Consider the following 19,526-nt stretch of genomic DNA (forward strand, 5'->3'; position numbering starts at 1 on the left):
TGTAAATAAATTAACAAACCAAATCATTATTTAACTAGTTAATAAGCAAATAAACCATCTATCTATATACCAAGGGCTTCTTATCGCATACAAGGAAGCTAACCAGTCAAATCACGAACCTAATCCCGCCCGTTCCTGTCTAAGCTGAGAGCATTCAAAGTCAACTAATCTTGCACACAAAAGAGATCCCATAAGTTCCAATTTCGGCAACTTTTGACTTTGAGGCTACTTATGACACCCTACACGAGTTGCTCTCTACTCGCAAGTACTGTATACGCGTGCTCTATAACCCTTTTCTGAGGCATCACCAAACCCATGAAGTTCGACATGACAAAGCCTCCCTCAAGGGTCTTCCGGAAAGTAAAATCTGTTTATAGGAAAGGACTTGAAACTTTGGCCACTTAGGAACCATCTCTGAGACTTTGACTTCAACTCTGATGGCACTTCTTGACCCCAACTTACACTCAATTTCCAGAGTTCTTGAAAAAGTATCTTACCATATATGACAAATGTGCTAATTAATCATAAAGGGTCAAGTATCTAAGCTAACAAACTAGGGATGTTTCGCTTAGTAATAACTACTTCTACTCTAGGATTGATTCTTTTACCATCAAAGGAGAAAGTGCCCTGTGAATTACACCACTTCAGGCCTAACACAGTGTTACGTTATAATAATAATAATAATACTTTAGTGACTCTTCTCTATCAGGGACTACCATAACTTTCATGATTATATGTAGTGCTATGTTGCCGCTGTCTTGAGACATAATTCTTTGTGCAAGAAAGATATAATGCACATTTAATAGCACCACGACTAATTTGGTTCATAAATTACAATTCTAACCATACAGAATATTACTACTAACATTTATATATATTTACATATTGATATGTGAGACATGAAAATATTAATAATGTTATATTTCCATGATGGAAGTTTCAGCGGGGTGACAATATAAATGACAATATAAGTAAAAATGACTATGGTACATGAATTCTACAGATAACGAATTCTTCAAGGTGTGATCTTGCTACATGTGTAGATAGTCAACAAGTAACCTCTTTCTCTCCTTTATTCCAGAGTCGGTAATTCTACTTTTGACAATTTGTCTTCATATGTTTTAATAGTGTTAGGGTCATCTTCGTAGTTGCTCTCAGGCTTCTCTCAATTTTCCTTATATTCATTTTAGTACTGGGTGTGTATAATGTTTTACTAGTATACTTTTGCTCTTTAGATTTTGTCGATTTAAGTTATCTGAAATCAGGAAATGACGGCGATAATTTAGTCTTAATTTATCTGAGGAGTTTAACCGTACTCTAACAGATGGATTATGGAGTTAGTGTTACTGGTCGGACGCTAAGAGATGGGAAGCGTGCAGATAGATGGTAAAACGCGAGAGAAGTTTGCAAGAGTGACATGTTATAGGCTGGTGCAGCCGTCCGACACTTTGACGAGGTTTGTAGAGACCTTTGTTAAATTCTGGACTTCGAAAGGCTGGTGATCAATTGTTTTCGAGTCGAGCGAATAAAGGACGGGGTTACGTGAGGATACTAGTGCCAGACGTATGATGTGTTGTGTTCTCACCGCCTGAGGGAGAGTAGATCAGTAGAAGAGACGGAAAACGGAACTTAGTTAGAAGCACCTAACACAAGGAACAATGAAAGTTCTTTTCATTTGTTTGGGTAAGAAAACTACTGTTTTTTCGTGACAGTTCAGGCAAAGTGTCGTAGAGATAACAAAGATGATCGTTATCCCATATTGTCAAAATAGATTAAACGTAAATATCTTGAAAAGTTTGTTCCTGGTGTTATAGAATAACCCTCTTGCACTTTCGACTTTGACAGGAAGCACATTTAGATACAGGGATCATTTTGACACATCATTAGAATTTCTAAGGCAATGCTGTAGGAGTTCATTGGAATAACCAAGGCAGTGTAGTAGATGTTTGATTAATTATGCAAGACATTAACCCGAAGAACAGTAATTCATCAACAACCAAATGTGTTCTTTGCATGATGGAGTACTGAACTTGTTACTATCATAATACTAACTATGCATGAAACAAGAAAAATCTTTGTAATTGTTTTATGATGTTCTTAAAATGTACTTGTTGAGTAGATTATAATTTCAATGATGTTGGAATTATAGCTTTGATGAGAATGAAGTTAGCATGCATATAGATAGTTAAATGTCTTGTGCAAGATTTAAGGGTAAAGTTTAAGGACACTGGTGATTTTAGATAGATCCTCAGTTTTCACCGTATGTCAGTTTTAGTCTGGTAGTCTTAAGTAAGGTAGCTTTATTTCTGAGTTATAATCGGGAAACAGCTTTTATTAAAATTTCCACAGAAGTCCACCACCCACATTCAAGGATGTTAGAAATCAATGTTTTATAGTGTGATTCGTGCAAATCTAATATTGATTGACGTCAATGTCTACCACAAATCACTTTCTTTTTTTCAGGGGGGACGCCCCTTACCCACAGGGGTTGGTAGGAAAATGAGTGATTTTCTGTAGAAAGAACACCCGGATCTTGTGAATAAAACTATAGAATATTGTTTTATGACATCCTTGAAAGAGAAATAAATTATCTTAGTCAACATAACCCAACCTAATTATAGTTGAGCCTTGGATAACAAATGCCCCATTTAACCACTTTGGTATAATGATGCCTGCATTGGTGTCATGAGGTGCGAGTGGATACACAAGGATGCCATTGTCGGCGTCTTGATTATATATTTTTGCAGTTGTACATGAGTTATCCCCAGATTCTGTGCACTGGTTTGATCATGCTTTTTGTGCTTATTATTACTTAGTGTAAAATAGAATGAATGATATTGCAGTGACTTTATATTGTATAATGCAAGTAGTGTGATGACTTGTACATATGGCAGTCAATGCTGCGTGTGAGAATTTGACTTGTACTGAAGTAGTTAACAAAGCAGTTAATGAAATGGTTTTGTGAGAAATTTTTGTCTCTTAATGAATGATACTTTGGGATATAAACAAACGGATATGGCTGTATGCATTTGCCATAATTATTTTGGTTAGAAAATGTTTTGGTCTGAGAACAGTCTCTCAGAACAGATTAAGTTCATTATTTGAGTAGCAGTGAATGAAGACCATGGAGGAAGGTTCCACCAAGATATTACTGAGATGAAGAAAAACTACCAAGGCAAGTGGAAACCCAGACTGATGGGGGAATTCTGCTGGATGCACTTGTGTGACATTTTGGAGGCAAAGTATAGAAGATCGTTCAGAAAACTCACTTCTAACTGTCCGCAAAACTATGATTTATGTGTATTGTATTATCCAAGTAATTTAGGGATGGAATGGGTGGGAGTGGTTTCTATGCCTTTGTTTTTTGGCTACCTCCCTTATAAGGTATATGAATGTAATTTAGTTCCATCAATATTCTGTACCTGTGCTGTTTTTTCTGTAATATGCTATTGTAAGAGACTAAACACATTATATTTTGAATTCATGTGCAGTATAACTAAAATGGGATATGTGAAAGCAAAAACTAGAGGTGGTAGAGCAAAATTATTCAGAAATTTGAATTTTCCATACTGATATTAGAGGAGAACACCTATTCACATTGTTGTGTCTGAGAAAAAAAATGTAAACCAATATTAAAAGATGACACTGAGGTTTCATATGCAGAAATCAAAGCTTCACCTTACTTCCTCATTGCCATTTAGTGGCATTGTCTTTCACGAGTGTGGATGGGAAGGGAAAGTTGCCAATTGATCAGTTTCTGTAGGTCATGATTTTACTGAGGGATTAGAAAAAAAAAGGACTGATGCTGCTGGCAATTTGGACAAAACATGTCAACTGCATTTCAATTGCAGATCATAGACTCAAGTCTGCTCTAGATTTGGTGGTGACGCGAAGCAAATGATCACTCAAATCAGGTAGATTTTCAACAACATTTAGATAAACTCGAACAATGATTAGGAAACAGGCCAATGAAATTTAACTCAAGTGTAGGCTGTTGCTAGTTACCTGAAGGCTTTGGGTGTTCTGTAAGAAAGACCAAGTGCAATGGATTGATTGGTTAGGCACATTAGATAAGAATGACAGTATAACTGCAAGTTGTTGGGAAAAGGGTAGTGGAGAGTCAACAAGATTGTGAGTGTAATTATCCATATTGACAGTCATCAGGACACGATGACATAGGAAGTATGACTTTAGGGCAGATAGCACAACTCTTAATTTCAAAGGTCCAGTTATCATCAACTATTTGTACAGGTCATTAGCCTATTCACATTTAGATAATGATGTTCCAGAATATCATAGGGAATGAGAGATGGTAAAGGGCAGTGATGAGCTACAAAATACCAAATATCAGAAAAAAATGCATTGTAATATGTTTCCCCTGAAAAGACTGATTATGGTGGGGACTTGATACTGGGCTTCAATATTTTAAAGAAATCAATAAAACCAAACCTGAGAATATTCTCACAATACCAACCACATGAGAAATATTGCCTTTCAGCTGTCAGGATATAGAGTGGAAGTAGAAACAAATTTGTAAACTGCATAGTCAACAAATGGAAATTTCCACAGGGATGTAATAGTTTCAAATAGGTCATTTTGTTCAATTGTTTATTTGTATTATGAGGATAGAGTGAGAGGTAAGGTGAGGCAGAGAGCAGGGGTGAAGAGAAGGCTTAATCAAAGAATATTAGGATGATTTTGGTATTTGAAAAGAACAAGTGAAGAGACTAGCAAGAATGATATGGAAGGAAGAATTGGATAGAGTGAACTTGATGGGAAGGTTGATAATGGATGGAAAAACTGTTCAGCAGGGAAGGGAGTGGGCAAGAGATAAATGGAGAGCGGTTATAAGTGAATGAGAAATTGACATGGCCTAAAGGGATTTTTTGTCTGCTCCATAATTTCTTAAGTGAATGAAGGGGAGGGGGAGGATTGCCATGCTTGTGATGGGGGCAAACCAGCTCAAGCTGTCATGTTGCATTGCTTTTGACTTGAGTGCGTAGAGGATAGGGATGATTCCTCATCTGCAAGAAGCAAAGATAGGACAACAAATGGGTGTTTGATGTGTTAGGGTGGGTATATGCCTTGAATAGGCCCCCTCCCTTCCAAAGGGAAAAGGGCCTTTTGATCTCTGTATACGTAGGTGTCCTATATGTGTATATTCCTTCTTTTTTTTCTTAATGCGACTTTGTTATGGACCAAAAAGTGATCATCTGTTGTTATGCTTTGCCAATATCATTATTGTAGTGTACAAGTTAGATTGTTGATGGAGTGCTCAAGAATAAATTAAATATCTCTGGTGTTTTTCATGATAAGATAATGGCAATCATATCTGTCATTCTCACAAGTGAAAGGGTTAAAAGTAAGCACTACCTCTTAATGTCCATAGCTGAAATGTACTTTATAATACTTAAACTAATCATGTATGTTTTATAGGGAACATTTGCCGTTCCCCCATTGCAGAGGCCGTATTTAACTACACCCTAAACCAACGTGGCATTGAAGATTGGGAGGTAGATTCAGCTGCTATCGGTGAATGGCATATTGGCAACAGTCCTGACTTTCGTGCAAGGGGCACCATGAAAAAACATAATATTCCAATGAACCATAAGGCGAGACAGGTAAGATTATTAAATACTTTAGAAAATGGATATGGAACTTATTGTGTATCTATTATTAATAGAAGAATAGGTGATGAAAATAGTTATAGAAGTAATGTGAATATCTGCAATACTGTAGTGAGTAAAACCATAAAACAGGACAGTCTTGTATAATGATAATAAGTGTTGCCTTGTTTCATTGAACAGAAACCCTCCCCCTTGGCAAGACACTTCTCTAATTATTTTTCCTCCAAATTTTCTCATAAAAGAACTGACTATCAGCAAATATTTGTCTTCCTCTGCCTCACTTATGACATAGAGACCCACATTAATACAATGCAGACAACAGTCGAAGTTGCTGGTTGCCATGGAGCAATAAGTCTCTTGCAAAAGAAACCTGGGGCAATAGATTGATTGATTCCCAGAGATAACTGTGTGAGGGCCTATTGTGGTGCCCTGGATTTCCATTTATTTATGAGTAATGTAACTCTTATTATTTCTTAAAATGTAGGGTGCCAAGCTTTAGGAGCATAGTTTAGCTTGGTTCTTTTGAGTTGTATGTATTGTCATGAGTTTTTTTTTTGTTTTTTTGTTTTTGTTTTTTTCTTCTCCCAATATTGTATTTGTTATAACTCAGAGCAAGTTTAGTTTCTCACTTGCTTTCCTTGTGGGATAGGGAAAGTCATGTCTGTAGGAAATGCGAGACCCTGTATTATAGTGGTTTTATTTAGTGGAAAGGACTGGCCATTCAGTAAGATCACTGGGTGTTTCTTGTATTCACGGATGTAAAGGGTGAAAAGTATCACTAAGGGTTTTTGGGGGATATTGACATTCTATTTTACATCAGTCATTTCAGTTCTTGGAGTTATGTTTGTATATTCATGGCAGCTGTCTTGTGCTAATGGTGTACAAAAACAAAGACTAGAGTCAGTCAATCAGTTCATTGCGCAAGGCTCCCTGGTAACTGGCAATAGCCATCAGGTTGGCACACAAGTCACTCAAGCAAGAAATATTGTGTTGATGTCTGGGTATGGCTAGGGTGGAGCACTATAAGATGAGGTGTCCAGTATTTTCTGTGTGATGCTTGCATCTGAGGCAGTTTGTTTTTGTGGCCAAGACTATTCTGTGTTGGTTTTGTCTTTGATGGATGACCTGAATGCAATCATGCATATGTGGCTCTTGCATCTTTTGGAGGAGATTTTTCTGTGTGGTAAATATAGAGAGGGGTTTGATGGAATAGGATGTTTGGTGTTTGGTCTTGTAGTCCTTATGTTGTAATATGGATGTGAATGTGTTTTTGTATGAATGTGTTGATTGATACAAGTGAAAAGTTGTTTTAGGTGTTAAGTATAAGTATGCTGCCAGTGTATTTTTTGTTCCAATCAGTTGGTTGTGTTTGTGTGATGTAACAAGATGGTTGAGTAGGGTTGAGGGTTCTTGGATAGAACTGTGTACCTATAATTTCCATGTGATTTTCTGTGGTGAGAAATTTGTGTTTTGTGTGCAAGTGTTTTGTTGGTGTGGTTTTTGTGCATCCTGTTATTATTCATACAGTAGTATTTTGTATAGTTTGTAAAGTATCAATGTTTTTTAAATTACAGTAGAAGCCCAATTTAACGGATATCAATTTAGCGGAAGCTCAAATTAGCGAACTGCAAATAGCAATAACGAAAATGCTCAACTTAGCGGAAATGGTCCACTAAGTTGACCATTTTCCGCTAGCTGGCCAGACGCGCGTCTATGGAAATAGCTCAATTTAGCGGGAACGGTCCGCTAAAATGAGTATTTTCCATCAACTGGCCACATGCGTGTCTCAGAGTCCAATGTTACCAGATGTTACCAAATATTGGTGGTGGAGTCAAGGAAAAATTTATAATTTAGTATTTTGGAGGTATATAAATATATATATAATATATGTACTATAATATATATACAATATATAATTCAGTATATGTATAAAATATAATTGTAGCAGAAATATATTCAAGTAGAAATAGACGGTATAATAGGAAAACAAAATAATGAATCAGTAAGTGAGGAGATAGGTAAAGAGGTAGTGGAGTGGAAGGAGGTTTCCTCAAGGATAATGTGGATGAAGGTGAAACTGGGAAAGGAGATGTGGGTCTTTGTAAGTGCATATGGGCCTGGCAGTGAGAAGAGCATGGAAGAAAGGGAGGCCTTTTGGATAGATTTAAATGAGTGCATAGAGGGTTTAGGAAGAAATGTCAATGTAATAGTACTGGGAGACCTTAATGCTAGGGTGGGAAATGGTCCAATCGATGGAGTGGTTGGGAAGTGTGGAGTTCCAGGAAAGAATCGTAGTGGAGAGTTGATGGTGGAAATGTGTCTAGAAAGAGAGTTGATGATAGCAAATACAGTGTTTCGGAAGAAAGTCAAGCATAAGTACACATGGGAGAGGGTGGTGGAGGGAAGGGTGGTAGATAGAGCGCTAATGGATTATGTAGTGGTAAATAGGATTATGATAGGAAGAGTTAAGGATGTACATGTGCTAAGGGGAGAGGGTGGGGGAATATCAGATAATTTTTTGGTGGAAGGTAAGCTGAGAGTGGAGGATAGATGGAGAAAGAGGAAAGGGACAAAAGGTAGGGAGGTTCTTAGAGTGAACTCCTTGAATGAAAAGGAAAAGGAGAAGGAGTACGAAAAGAAGCTGAAGGAGGAGTGGGAGGGAGTAAAGGATAGAGCAGAGATGGGTGTGGAGGAGGAATGGGGATGGTTCAAGGAGGGAGTCTTAAAGTGTGCAAGGATGGTGTGTGGAACAAGAAGGACAGGGGGAAATAGAAGAAAGGGTAGTGAATGGTGGGATGAGGAAACGAAGAAGGTTGTAGAAGAGAAGAAGTGAGCATTCACAGATTGGTTACAAAAGAGGACGGGGGAGTCGTATGAGACGTACAAAGAAAAGAAAAGAGAAGTAAAGCAAAAGGTAAAGGAGGCAAAGAGGAGAGCAGATGTGAAATGGGGTAGGAGTATGACAGAAAATTTTGAAAGTAATAAAAAGATGTTTTGGAAAGAAATTAAGAGAGGAAGAGGAGGCGAATCAAGTAGGGAAGAAAAGGTAAAAGGTACAGATGGAGAGATGATAATGGAAGAGATGGCAGTAAGGGGAAGATGGGCAGAATATTTTAGGGAGTTGCTAAATGTGAAGGAGGATAGGGAAGGAAAGATAGTTGCAGTGGGAAATGCGAAGAAAATGAGAGTGATGAGTGAGGAGAATGGAGGAGAAATAGGGAAGGATGAGGTGAAGGCAGTTGTAAAGATGATGAAAGTAGGTAAGGCACCTGGTCTGGATGGATGCCATGCAGAATGTCTGAAAAAGGGAGGTTCAGTGATGGTGGACTGGTTGGTGAGGTTATTTAATGTTTGCTGGAGAGAGGGTAGAGGACTGGAGAAGTGCCTGTATAGTTCCTCTTTACAAGGGAAAAGGGGACAAGTGTGAATGTAGTAGTTTCAGAGGGATTAGCCTGTTAAGTGTAGTAGGGAAAGCTTATGGGAGGATCTTAATTGAGAGGATTAGGAGAGGAACAGAAGGAGTAATTGGTGAGGAACAGTGTGGATTTAGGACAGGTAGAGGTTGTGTAGATCAGATCTTTGTGGTAAGACAGATATGTGAGAAAGCTATAGGAAAGGGGAAGGATGTTTTTTGGGCTTTTATGGATCTGGAAAAGGCTTATGATAGGGTAGACAGAAAGGCACTGTGGGAGGTTATGCAGATTTATGGGATAGGAGGATAGCTTTTGGGAGCTGTCAAGAGTTTTTATGAGAGTAGTAGAGCATGTGTCAGGATTAGAAATGGAGAGAGTGAGTGGTTTGAAGTAAAGATGGGACTTCGTCAAGGATGCGTTATGTCGCCCTGGCTGTTCAACTTATACATGGATGGGGTGGTGCGAGAGGTGAATGCTAGGGTAGTGGGTCAGGGATTGGAGATGGTTAAAGAAAATGGAGAAAAGTGGGAGGTGAGCCAGCTGTTGTTTGCGGACGACACTGCGCTTGTGGCAGGGTCAGAGGAGGGATTGAGGAAGCTGGTGGCAGAGTTTGGGAGAGTATGTGATAGAAGAAAGCTAAAGATAAATGTGGATAAAAGTAAGGTGATGAGATGTACAAGGGGTGAAAGTGGCAGTAGACTGGAAGTGAACATTAAGGGAGAGCGACTGGAGGAAGTGGATAGTTTTAGATACTTGGGTGCAAGTGTAGCAGGAAAAGGTGGAGTGAAGGTGGAGGTAGAATGTAGATTGAGAGAAGCGAGTAAATGCCTTGGTGGTTTAAAGAGTGTAATGAGGAATAGACATTTGGGAATGGATGCGAAGAGGAGACTGTATGAAGGAGTGATTGTGCCAACAGCACTGTATGGGGCAGAAACGTGGAATATAAGAGAAGAAGAGAGAAGGAGTTTGAATGTGTTTGAGATGAGGTGTCTGAGAAGTATGGTGGGGGTTACTAGGCTGGATAGAGTGAGAAATGAGGAGGTGAGGAGGAGAACAGGGGTGAAAAAGGATTTGGGAGATAGGGTTGATGAAAGAATATTAGGATGGTTTGGACACATGGAAAGAATGAGTGAAGAAAGACTAATAAAAGAGGTATGGAAGGCAGATGTGGAGGGAGTGAACATGAGGGGACGTCCTAGGATGAGGTGGATGGATGGGGTGAAGGGGGCTTTGGGGAAGAGGGGAATGTCTGTTGAGGAAGGAAGGGAGAGGACGGAAGACAGAGGTGAGTGGAGAATGGTTGTATATGGATGATGTTGTGACTGCATGAGGAGGAATAGGCGGGGGGGGTGGGGGCCGGGTTAGTATGTGTGAGTAAATTTTGACGCATCCAGTGGGGATGTCTCCCCGTCCTCGGCTTTTATGGTGAGGGGGACGTAGTGGGGGGGTCGCCGATTAAATGAAGCGGCCTTGCTGTGGATGTACTGTGTCTTGTGACACTGCTTCTGACCCAGGGCGGTGGGCAGGGTGCAGGGATGACCCGTCATCCAGGAGGTGCTCAGATGAGAGGGAGGGTGGGAGGGGTGTGGAGTGTATTTAGGGATGAAATGGGTGGGAGTGTTTTTATGCCTTTCCCTTTTTGGCTACCTCCCTTGTAAGGGGGAAAAAGCCTTGGTATATGTATGTAAGTTGATGGGAAAATTCAAAATCAGTACACGAGAGTAATCACCACGAAAAACACTTCTATAACAACTAACTATGTTTTCTGCAACAACAAAACAATAACGCTCACTATCCAAAAACCAACTGCCCTGTCCTATTAATCGCTATAATTATGTAAATAGAACCTAACACTAAGCTATGACTAATATTCCCAGGACTTCAAAGACAGCTCATAGCATTGGGACATGACACACACAAACGTTGCAACAAATTACTGCACATTGCTGTTCATTTGCAATTCATGATTGTGGTGCTTGAAATAATGCTTAAAATCATGGAGTCAAAACAAGAGGTAACCTATCTTGGAATACCCTTAGATCAGTCCCTCTCAGGGAATGCTATAACAGATAAGATTGTTTCCAAGTGTTCACATAAAGTCAAATTTTTGTACAGAAAAGCCAGAAATTTTGATCTGGAAACAAAGAAGCTTCTGGTCTCAGCCTTGTTACAACATCACTTTGATTACGCTTGTAGCTCTTGGTACAGTAGTCTGAGCAGAAAAAACCAGTCCCGGCTACAGGTTACACAGAATAAGATAATTAGATTCATACTAAACCTACCTCAATGTAGTCATATTGGTATTGAAGAATTTAGCAAGGTAGGAATGTTACCTGTAAAATATCGTGTCCAGCAGCTGAAACTAAACCAGGTTTACAATGTCATTCATAATTCTGCTCCCTCATATGTGAGCTGTAATTTTACATTATCGGCTGAGAACCAAACCCGGAACAGTCAAGAGTCTCTTATTGTACCTCATGCAGGTCCCTTCACCAAAAACAGTTTTCACTTCACAGGTGCTCAACTATGGAACTCACTACCTGTGTCCATTAAGAAGACAAATAGCAAGGTTACCTTCAAGAAAAAAGTCAAGGGTTACTATATGTCTCAGCTATGGACAGAGAACAGCCTTGATTTTGTGTACTACTAGCTTAGTGAGGGATACCTGATTCCATGAGTAATACCATCCATATCTGCGTTCACTCATAACTGTTTCTGACCTCCCCTCCCCCCTTTTTTCAGAAGTTTAGTTCAGCATAACAATGATTGATGTTTACAAATTGGTTTCCACCTTTGTTTTGCCAGTCATAATATGGCATATGTCTCAGGTAGGTTCCGAGAACAGTTATGATCTGAACTTTTTCCTCATTCTCCTTGTTGTATTACTCATTCGAGTACTGGTCCCCTGTACCCTACCTCTGGTGCTTCAGGTTATAATGTACTACTCATAGTAATTGCCCACTCCGTCCTGAGATTCAGGTAAAATGTTAGATTTAATTGATAGGTGACCCTAGTTGAAGTGTAGGATTCGCTATAACTACATGTTGTTACAGATGTAGAATATTGTAGTATATCATTAATGGTCCTACTCTGATATAGTACTCACTCATACATGTTGATACAGATGTAGAAATATGCAGTATATTATCAATGGTACTACTCCGATATAGTACTCACTCATACTGTTTTGTTACAGTTCAACATTATTTTGTTGTTCCTTTGCTTAATGCAATGTTCCTTTTGGATGGTGCTCAAATATTTGGACTCAATGTTCCTATGTGTACAAACATTTCAGTAATATTAGCAAAACTATAACAATGTTTATGTGTCATATGTGTACTGACTGGTATTACTCATGAGTGTCTCTGGTCCCCTTAACCCCCTATGTATGTTTGTCCGTGTGACTTAATGTAGAAAAATAACCTGATGAGGACCACAATGGAAATAAGCGTTCATGCTTTTTGTGTTATCCTCGGCAATTTACATTTATTATTTCGAACTATGTGTTCTTGTCATTATTTGCACTTCATGTACATTGATTTATTGCCAAATAAAGTCTATCTATCTATCTATCTATCTACAATAATATATATACTGTATGTGTGTGTGTGTACACTAGGAAATTTTTAGGTACGTATCATTTTTACAATCCACTCTGGCAACACTGTTACACCAACGCTCACTCACTCAATTTAACGGAAAATTCACTTTAGCGGACTGGACCTTGGCTGAATTAGTTCTTTAAATCAGGCTTCTACTGTATTGGGGACCATGTTGTGGAAGCAGAGTCAGGTATGGTTCTCAAGAACTGTAGAAAGTGATTAGGTTCCCTCTGCTGTCCAAAAGCAATGCTTACAACTGACTTTGTTTACTTGTTGATTTTCAATATCAGATTTTTTTTTTACCTGCAGGTTGAAGGTCACGTGAGTATCAAAAGTGAGACCCAGATTATTATTATTATTAATATATATACAGTATGTATGTATATATATATATATATATGTGTATATATATTTCTAGGGCACAGGTTTTCACGTAGACAATTTTGATTAAAGTCAACTGCGCTAACAGGTTTGGATATCTTAAGATTCAAATTCTTCAGTTTGAAGAATTTGAATCTTAAGATAGCCAAAGCTATTAGCGCAGTTGACTTTAATCAATATATATATATATATATATATATATATATATATTTATATATATATATAAACTTTTCTTTCTCAAGAAAACTTTGGTCATTTAGTTTTACTATTAGATGTTCCTTTGATTCATGGTTGTCTGGAGTGAGTAATGTTGTTGGTGATTTTTGAGGGGAGACTTCCATTGTATTATTTTTAAACCATTGTTCTATTTTGATTAAGTGGGTCAGAATTAAAAAAAAAAAATCCCAAGACTACAGAATAATATGATCCCATCACACAGGTCACCCCAGTACTAAACCATATCAGTGTGTAGTAACTCGTGTCATATGCCCCAGATACAGTCATCACACAGAGGACACAGAGCATGTTATCTTATTTCATTTAACATTCATTTGTATTGGATACCACTGTAAAGTCTTTTCTCTGAGGAATCTATGGGCCAACCTAGTGAATGTATCTGGATTCTGTATGGCTGTGTATTTCTTGCAAGAGAGATCTGAGGCTTCAGATTGACTGATTGATTGGTTTTGTTTCCAACATGTTAAGGTAGTCTTTTTCCCATGGTGCTCATACAATTTTCAAAGATGGTTATGTATGGAAGTGTATCGTGTTAATTCATTAGAGTAAAAAGCATTAACTCAGTTTGTCTTGTCTACAGGTGAAAAAGGCTGACTTCACCCACTATGATTACATCTTTGGAATGGATCATGACAACATCGATGACTTGAAGGACTTGTGCCCGAGCAATGGCACAGCAAAGATTGAAATGTTTGGCAGCTATGATCCTAAGAAGGAACTTATCATTCGGGATCCTTACTATGTAAGTTTTGTTTATCGTTTATTGATAAAGATTAAATTTTGTGTTTACCTGTAACCCCTTGCCCCAGGTCTTAGAATGTTAAAGATGAATTAATGGAAAGAGAAGTGCATTATGCTCCCTGCAGCACCCACAAGTAGCCAACAGATGTCTGGCAGAGATATCATTTTTAGGGCCGTACTTTTAAACCTTTTTGCCAGACCTAGGAATCACTTTCTACCATCAGAAAGAAGAATTCTATGAACTTTGTTAATTATACTTACAAAAATATTGTTAGGTTTTGTAGATAAGTCAATAAGCCAAATGCACTTAACTAGAACATCAGGTAAAACTCTACCTTCTAATGGTAAATAGCATTCGTCAGAGCTGGCAGAAGGTTTAAAAGTATGGCCATTAGGCTTGACACAAAGGACTTTGAGAAGATTTTAAGCTGAATAAGAAGTATACTCCTCAGTCTATGAGTATTTGTAGATGGTGGGTGAAATAGATGATGACTGTCCAGTTTATCAGGTTAATGAGCCACAATAGTTTCTAGGAAAAATCTAAATGTACATTTCCAGTGACTCCATTCTCTGGAGAAACATTGAACCCTCAGGTCTCCGGAATATCTATATTCTGATCAGATCAAGCTGACCTTATACTTCTCTGCTTGTTGGGTTAAAGCATCTGACGTGATGTGCTAGAACAGTGTGAGTCTCTTTCATTATCAAAAGCTTCAATTCTTTAAGGAAGGTGTGATTGTGGTGTCATTAATATCATTTTTTTTTTCTGGATTCTGTGTAACTTCTTTTTGTAATTATGTATTTTAGATTATGGTGATGTTTTGTTTGTTCAATAAACTGAGGCAGAATAAGAAGACTTGATACCTCTTTAGTACTTCATTGAAATAGTATCATAATCTACAAAAGAGAAAGAAATTACAAAGTGAAGGTAAACAGCATCCGAAATACAAGAGATAGTTACATTACTACATAGTTATTGCATTGCTTCTGACCCAGACAGTGGTCAGGAGGAGGAGGTAGGGATGGCCCTTAATCCACAGGAGCTAAGATAAAAAGAAAAACAAATGGTGTAGGATTGGTGGAAGATGGTATATGCCTTGGCCAACCACCTCCCTTATAAGGGGGAAGAAACCTTTTGGTATATAGATAGAATAGACCTTAAAAAAATTGTAGAACATTGTAAAAGCTTTGAATGAAATGTGTGTACAAAATGTCTCTTCAATGTATTTGTTTTAATTTCTTCCTAGGATGATGGAGATGCAGGCTTTCAGAAATGCTACGAGCAGTGCATTCGATGCAGTGAAGGATTTATAGATGCTGTGGCCAAGTAAATCTACACGACACCAAAAGTAAACTTACTAATATTTTTTTCTTTTCTTTTTAGTCTCAGGGTGAAGTGTTCCTTATTTCCTTTGTTATATTTTGTCAGATGCAGAAGACACATAGAATGACTATTTCAAGTGTAATTGTTTCACTCCTTCCGTGACAGGAAGGCATCAGAACAGTACTTATAGTTACACAAATGTTAATTGCTATAGCTCTTCTTCATGAGAAATCCATTGTGATTAGTGCACACATATGAAACAAAGTGTGCAATAGTATAACACTTAGAATGGGAATTTAATCCAAGCATTTCTTACGTTGAATTGTAATTTTCCTTTTAAACAAATTAAATATAGTTTAAGTTCATCAGACATTTAAATGTACAATTCCTGTGACCAATCTTTTTTCTTTTTTTTAAAGGCACTTCTCCCTTTAGTAACATAGTAACCATGTAGTGAGCACTGAAAAAATTGGTTGTTTTAAGAAAAGATTAGATAACTTTATAGATAGGGATATCAGGTGGCAAGAGGCATGGAACTGCCTATTATTGGCCTTATGATCTCTTGCAGTGTCCTCCGTTCTTATGTTCTTATAAGGGGTCAGCCAAATCAAAGCTTCCATACATCCATTTCTTACACTATCTATCTATCTAGCAAGAGCTTTTTCCCCCATATAAGGGAGGTAGCCAAGTCAAAAGATATGTACCCACTCCCATCCATTTCACTCCCTTCCACCATCTTTTCATCCCATCCCACCTCAGTTCCTCATGGATGACAGGTCATCCTTGCATCCACCAACTGTCCTGGGTTAAACACAATACAGTAAAACGCAATACATCTACAGCAAGGTCACTTCACCTAATTGGCAACCCTCCCTCTCCATCCCCTCATTTCTTATACAAACCCATTAAACACCCCTCCCATCTCAGCACCTTGTGGATGAAGAGTCATCACTATCCCCCACCACACTGTTCAGGTCAAGTGCAATGCAATAAAATACAACTTACCAATAACTGCAGATAAACATAAAACCTACCAAAGGACCTTTTCTTCCTGAATAAGGGAGATATAACTAAATGTGAGCACTCATACCACACCAATTCAAAATCCATTTATTGCCATACTCAGCACCTCATGTATAAGAACTGGAAAAAGAAATTATCATAAATGTTCTGAGCACAGTTTTAAGTATGTTACATATCAAAAACCCTTTTCCCCCTTGTAAAGGGTTGGGCCAAGACAAAGCTTACACCCACTGTACACCATCACGCACTCATCCAAAACCTGTTCATCACCCCTTCTGTCTTTGCAACTTGTGGATGAAAGGTCATGACTGTCCCCATTGACACTGCTTGAGTGTAAAGTAGCGTAGTGAGACACAGAGCTTCCACAGCAGGGCAGGCCTGACAGCCAAAGCTGAGTTATCCCTATTGTTTCATTATATATTATATATATATATGTATATCCCTATTGTTTCATTATATATTATATATATATATATATATATGTATATATATATATATGTATATATATATATATATATATATATATATATATATATATGTATATATGTACACATACATAAGATAAAACTGGGTAAATGCATACATATATACATACACCATTGGGTATTTCCCAGTTACAAGGAAGGTAGCTAAAAAACACATACATATACCAGAGACTTTTTCCCTCTTAAAAGGGAGGTAGCCAAAAAACAAAGGCATTATTTTCATTCCATTCATCCCCCCCTCCCTGCCTCCCTTCTTGGCTCCTCCTGGATGGTGGGTTATCCCTGTGTCTTGCCCACTGCCCTGGGTCAGCAGTGCAGTGAGGGACAGCACATCCACAGCAAGGCTTTTGTATTATTTAGGAATGTCCCCTTTGGGGCTACAGAGAGAAGGATGCCCTGTCCTGTTTTTGTCACCTTTTATGACTCAAGTGGGAAGACTTGGTGTCAGTATTCTTTTCCCCCACCACAGGGTTCAGCAAAAAAGAAGATGAATATTGAAAGAAGTGGTACAGGACAGTATCAAGAGTAGGGGACAGCATAACAGAGGGACAGTCACAGTGTAATAAAGTATCATTATTTCTCTATGAATAGAGGTTTCCTCTATCACAGACAAAACAATGTGTGGTTCTGGTCCATAGGGACACCCCATATAGATCCTAAAGTATCAGTTGCATGCTACTGAGCAGCTTTTAACCCCACAATAACATGCAGCCAATACCCCAGATGGGGTATAATAATAGTAATAATAATAATACATGTTGGTTTTGTGATATAGGCCAAATATGTGTTGTGCTTTTTGTACTAAAATTGAAAGTAATCTGTAAATGACATCTTAATCAGTATGTTGTTCCAATTTGCACAACCTCTGTATAGGAGTTATAACCTACAGTCATACCAGCATTTTTATTCATTTTTTTTGATAGGTAGAATGTATAAAAGAATGTTAGGACTACTTAAAGTGCCCTAGTATGGTATCACATTTCTTATATTATTGGATTTTCATAAGGAAATAAATGCAGGCTTTGAGTAACTTAAGTTAAAATGTGATAGAAAAGTGAACTATTATTAAGTATTAAATTGATTTGGTGCATGGAGTATTACAGTTTGTAGATCAGGACATCATACACTTATGTGGTGGATTTCATTATTTGAAATATATGAAATTGAGTATCTTTTCATGGATTATGCAGAAATATGTGTCTGGGATATGAGTGAGATAGTACCATTGTGATAAACCAGTCATACTGTAATGGTCATGACATGTTAGTTTATTATAAATCATGAAACACAAGTTTCATATGTAATTGTTATTAAAAAGAAGTGCTTCAGCCAGAGAGAATCAACTCTTTGTTTTATTACACTTGATGTTAGATTAAAAATGAAATAGAGACCAACATCCACAAAAATGACAAGAAACCTCTAACAAATTGATTGTTGTTGTTGTTGTTGTTCCCTAGGCTGTCTGTCTGAACAGCCCCGTCTCCCCAAGGAATGCCACAGCCGAAACTGGGTTTGCCCTCAAATCCTTTATAGAGTGTATGTTGTGTTGTTTGCGTGCATGATTGCATATAATGCAGTATTCCATTTAGTGTTGTATGGTATGGGGTGAAGTGTTACATCCTGGGCAGCTGTTCACAATGCGGTCATCCAGCCTCTTCTGGTAGCTTAGAAGTGCTGGGTGGTGGCCGCACCGCAGTCTGGCCAGGTGGACTCTGCCCTTTCGTGGGAGAGAGGATTCAGAAGGGTGGATATCAGAGGGTCTGGCATGCAGCAATGTGTTGTCTTTCAGTGTGTTAATGGAGCGGTGAGTGATATGATTATGAATATGTTTCCGGAGGCTGGTATTTGGTGGTTGTGGAGGAAGAGAAGAGAGTATCTGTGTGTGATAAAGGTCTTTGGGTGTTGTTTTAATGTTTCTTGGTGTGTGTGGGTGTTCTGCTATGTAGTGTAGCGGGTGTAATGGGTTTGTGGTGGCTGCGGCAAGTGTTTGTGTGCCTCTCATGTCGAGGTGGCCCTTGACTTTGAGGACTTTTGTTTCATGGTGTAAATGGTCTGTAGGTGTTGTATTTGTGCAGCCTGTAATTGTTTTTAGGTTGGGAGATAGGGTTGATGAAAGAGTATTAGGATGGTTTGGACACATGGAAAGAATGAGTGAAGAAAGACTAGTAAAAGAGGTATGGAAGGCAGATGTGGAGGGAGTGAACATGAGGGGATGTCCTAGGATGAGATGGATGGATGGGGTGAAGGGGGCTTTGGGGAAGAGGGGAATGTCTGTTGAGGAAGGACAGGAGAGGACAGAGGACAGGGGTGAATGGAGAATGGTTGTATATGGATGATGTTGTGATGTATGAGATGGAACAGGTGGGGGGCGTTGGGAAAGTTGGGAAAGCCCATCAACTCTTATTTCATCGTTGCCTCCTCACTGCTGCACGGAGACATTATTAGCGTATAATTATCGTCTGAAGTTTGGGAGCTGTCGCCTAAAGAAGGGCTGGTGGGAGGAGGGCGGGGTACCGTCTCCCCGTTGTGAGCAGGGTGGGAGGGGTGCCACCTTCCAATGGCGTGACCTTGAACTTCGAGCTTGCGATTTTTTTCTTTCCTTTTTTTTCACATTAGGCAGTGAGGGGGTGGGGGCTGGAGAGGGGGTAACTGTCCTCAGGGTCATTGGTCGCATAGGTCCTGCACAGCCTTCA

The 19,526-nt window shown here is 38.6% G+C and overlaps 1 protein-coding gene across 2 annotated transcripts; it reads left to right on the forward strand.

Annotated features, from left to right (window-relative positions):
- Positions 1–1,525: 1,525 nt before the first annotated feature.
- LOC143019928 (low molecular weight phosphotyrosine protein phosphatase 1-like) lies at positions 1,526–18,176 on the forward strand. 2 transcript variants are annotated; one of them, XM_076175913.1, is made up of 5 exons: positions 1,526–1,683; positions 5,437–5,621; positions 13,841–14,002; positions 15,249–15,350; positions 17,303–18,176. In XM_076175913.1, the coding sequence occupies exons 1-4, from the start codon at positions 1,659–1,661 to the stop codon at positions 15,330–15,332; spliced, it is 456 nt and encodes a 151-aa protein (XP_076032028.1). In that variant the 5' UTR covers positions 1,526–1,658; the 3' UTR covers positions 15,333–15,350; positions 17,303–18,176. The 2 variants fall into 2 exon arrangements, with proteins under 2 accessions (XP_076032028.1, XP_076032027.1); XM_076175912.1 differs by having other exon boundaries at positions 15,249–18,176.
- The last annotated feature ends 1,350 nt before the right edge of the window (positions 18,177–19,526 follow it).

This window comes from Oratosquilla oratoria, chromosome 38 (genome assembly GCF_046742065.1).
Source record: "Oratosquilla oratoria isolate Oo_2021 chromosome 38, ASM4674206v1, whole genome shotgun sequence".
Classification (NCBI taxonomy): domain Eukaryota; kingdom Metazoa; phylum Arthropoda; class Malacostraca; order Stomatopoda; family Squillidae; genus Oratosquilla; species Oratosquilla oratoria.

Excerpts from the sequence above, each read along its gene's own strand:
- LOC143019928 (XM_076175912.1), top strand. The coding sequence starts at position 1,659 with ATGAAAGTTCTTTTCATTTGTTTGG. Across the intron at positions 1,684-5,436 it reads AGTTCTTTTCATTTGTTTGG|GGAACATTTGCCGTTCCCCC; the intron begins GTAAGAAAACTA and ends TATGTTTTATAG. Across the intron at positions 5,622-13,840 it reads TGAACCATAAGGCGAGACAG|GTGAAAAAGGCTGACTTCAC; the intron begins GTAAGATTATTA and ends TCTTGTCTACAG.